This window comes from Haematobia irritans, unplaced genomic scaffold (assembly GCF_050003625.1).
Source record: "Haematobia irritans isolate KBUSLIRL unplaced genomic scaffold, ASM5000362v1 scaffold_6, whole genome shotgun sequence".
Taxonomy (NCBI): Eukaryota; Metazoa; Arthropoda; class Insecta; order Diptera; family Muscidae; genus Haematobia; species Haematobia irritans.
In genome coordinates this window covers 953,681-956,083 of record NW_027445819.1, presented here as the reverse complement: position 1 = coordinate 956,083, position 2,403 = coordinate 953,681, and the positions used below count along the sequence as shown (strand labels likewise).

General features: G+C 32.5%; 1 protein-coding gene across 1 annotated transcript; it reads left to right on the top strand.

Moving 5' to 3' along the window:
• The first annotated feature begins 246 nt into the window (after window positions 1–246).
• Window positions 247–657, top strand: LOC142242691 (histone H3). Its single transcript, XM_075314253.1, has one exon. The coding sequence runs from the start codon at window positions 247–249 to the stop codon at window positions 655–657; it is 411 nt and encodes a 136-aa protein (XP_075170368.1).
• The last annotated feature ends 1,746 nt before the right edge of the window (window positions 658–2,403 follow it).

The following is a 2,403-nucleotide window of genomic DNA, read 5'->3' as shown; positions in this document are numbered from 1 at the left end:
AAATGCCCTGAAATGCTTACTAATATTAATGACACGATCTACCCTCGGGTTCGTTCGTGTATACTTCGTGTTTATACAGGCAGCTGTAAGATACAATATTTCAATCTTTCCCTACACACACCCTTAACTAACAGTTTGCGCGCTCAATTTTTCTATAAATATGCGCGTTCATGCTCGGCACACAAGTAATAACGTTTTGACAGTGTTTGTGTTCATATCTTGTGAAGTGAAGAATTAAAGTGAAAAATGGCTCGTACCAAGCAAACTGCCCGTAAATCTACCGGTGGCAAAGCCCCTCGTAAGCAATTGGCTACTAAAGCTGCTCGTAAGAGTGCCCCAGCCACCGGCGGTGTCAAGAAGCCCCATCGTTTCCGCCCTGGTACCGTTGCTTTGCGTGAAATCCGTCGTTACCAAAAGAGCACAGAATTGTTGATCCGCAAATTGCCTTTCCAACGTTTGGTTCGTGAAATTGCCCAAGATTTCAAAACTGACTTGCGTTTCCAGAGTTCTGCTGTCATGGCCTTGCAAGAAGCTAGCGAAGCCTACTTGGTTGGTCTATTCGAAGATACCAACTTGTGCGCTATCCATGCTAAGCGTGTCACCATCATGCCCAAGGATATCCAATTGGCCAGACGTATTCGTGGAGAACGTGCTTAAATTTTTGACATATTAAAAGCCAACTTTTTTTACAAAAACAATCGGTCCTTTTCAGGACCACAATATTTTTATAAAAAGAGAAAATTTTTTTTCAATACTTTACAGTTGACAAGAATTTATTCTTTATTATTTGATATCAATAAACTATATTGCATTTGTGTTTTTTTTTTTTTTTGTATTAGGTTGGATATGAAGGGAATGTTGTTATATGATGTAGATTTTGCTTTCCAATGGTTTTACATTTTTTCGTACTCATTCACAATTTCCATTTTTTCGTACTCATTCACAATTTATTTTCTATTAATTTATTTTTTCAAAAGAAGAAAAGATATAAGTAGGAGGATTTGTTTCTTATTTTCATCTAATGCTACATTCAATGCGGCAAACATTTTATGAAATATTTTCTAACCCTATATGGCAAACTTTTCGTAACAAATCGGAGATTATTTTTGAATTTTCTAGGGTGTTTATTGTTTATATATTTCCTAAAGTCGTTAGACTTAAATTTATTCCCTCTGCTGTTATAATTCTTTTAGTTTTTTTTTTGCGAAATTTTATATCAAAAATAGCCAATTACTTTACTTCTTTGGCTAGAGGTGGTATATCAGCTATGGCAAATTTTTATTCATAGTATTTCGATTTAAAATTTTGTTAAAATGGTATTATAATCCGACATGTATTTTTTCTACGATGTTTTAATATTTTTCATATATACATTTCATTTCTTTTGCAAATATTTTAATTTTATGGTTTCAACTATATTCAACATTGTTAACATCGCTGTACATGATATACCACACCTTCACGATTATTTTAACTTTTCGTTACAATTTGACACTTTTTATTAATAATGTTATATTTTAGTATAAATGTGTGATTTCTATTATATTTTTGAATGAAAATTTCCTAAAACATTTTTAGTTTTGAGCTTTGAAATTAATTTGCAGAAAAACTTTTATTCATGGAAAATATCCCAATATGATGAATTCCACTGTCATAGACGACATAATATAATTGAATATTTTACCATGAAAACTATGCAAATTGTATAATTTTTTCGTATTTCTTTAAAGAAAACATATCAAGATTCCCTATAATTTTTTTATTTTATACAATTTTCAATAAAAATAGTAAAATTTATATAATTTAGTTGGAAATTTATGATGACACTTTTATAAACTTACAACTCAAAAGATTATAATACTCTAGCCCTTCAATATTATTAATTGAAATTCTTTTTGTCATTTAGGTGGATATCTCTACTAGAGAAATGTGATAAATTCCAATTAAATATATTTACTATGTCATCATAAATTTAATTATTCTATCAAAACTTTTGTGAAAAAATTTATTCTCTTCCACACAAGAATTCACAAAATTTCGTAGCTGACTACTATGTACTTCTCATAATTCCGATGTACCCAAGAATAGCTAGTTCGAACGGTAAAAATCATATATAATAAACGTACACGCGTGTTAGTGTATATTAGTGCTTGAAGTGAATCAAAGTGAAAAACAAAAACATGTCTGACGCCGCCGTAGTTGAAGCCACCGCATCTCTAACCGCAGGTAGCGGAGACATGGAAATGGATATTGAGTACGACTTCGAGGTCACACACGATGGCGATACTGTACACGTCAAGAAGAAGCATTTTGACGGCATGGTTGCTCAACTGGCTGAATGCCGGAAAGCCATAAAGGAGAATGTCATCTGCCACCGTATCATCCAACGAATGGAAGCGCAGA

What these genes read in the sequence shown, in the direction of transcription:
- LOC142242691 (XM_075314253.1), top strand. Translation starts at nt 247, where the DNA reads ATGGCTCGTACCAAGCAAACTGCCCGTAAATCTACCGGTGGCAAAGCC.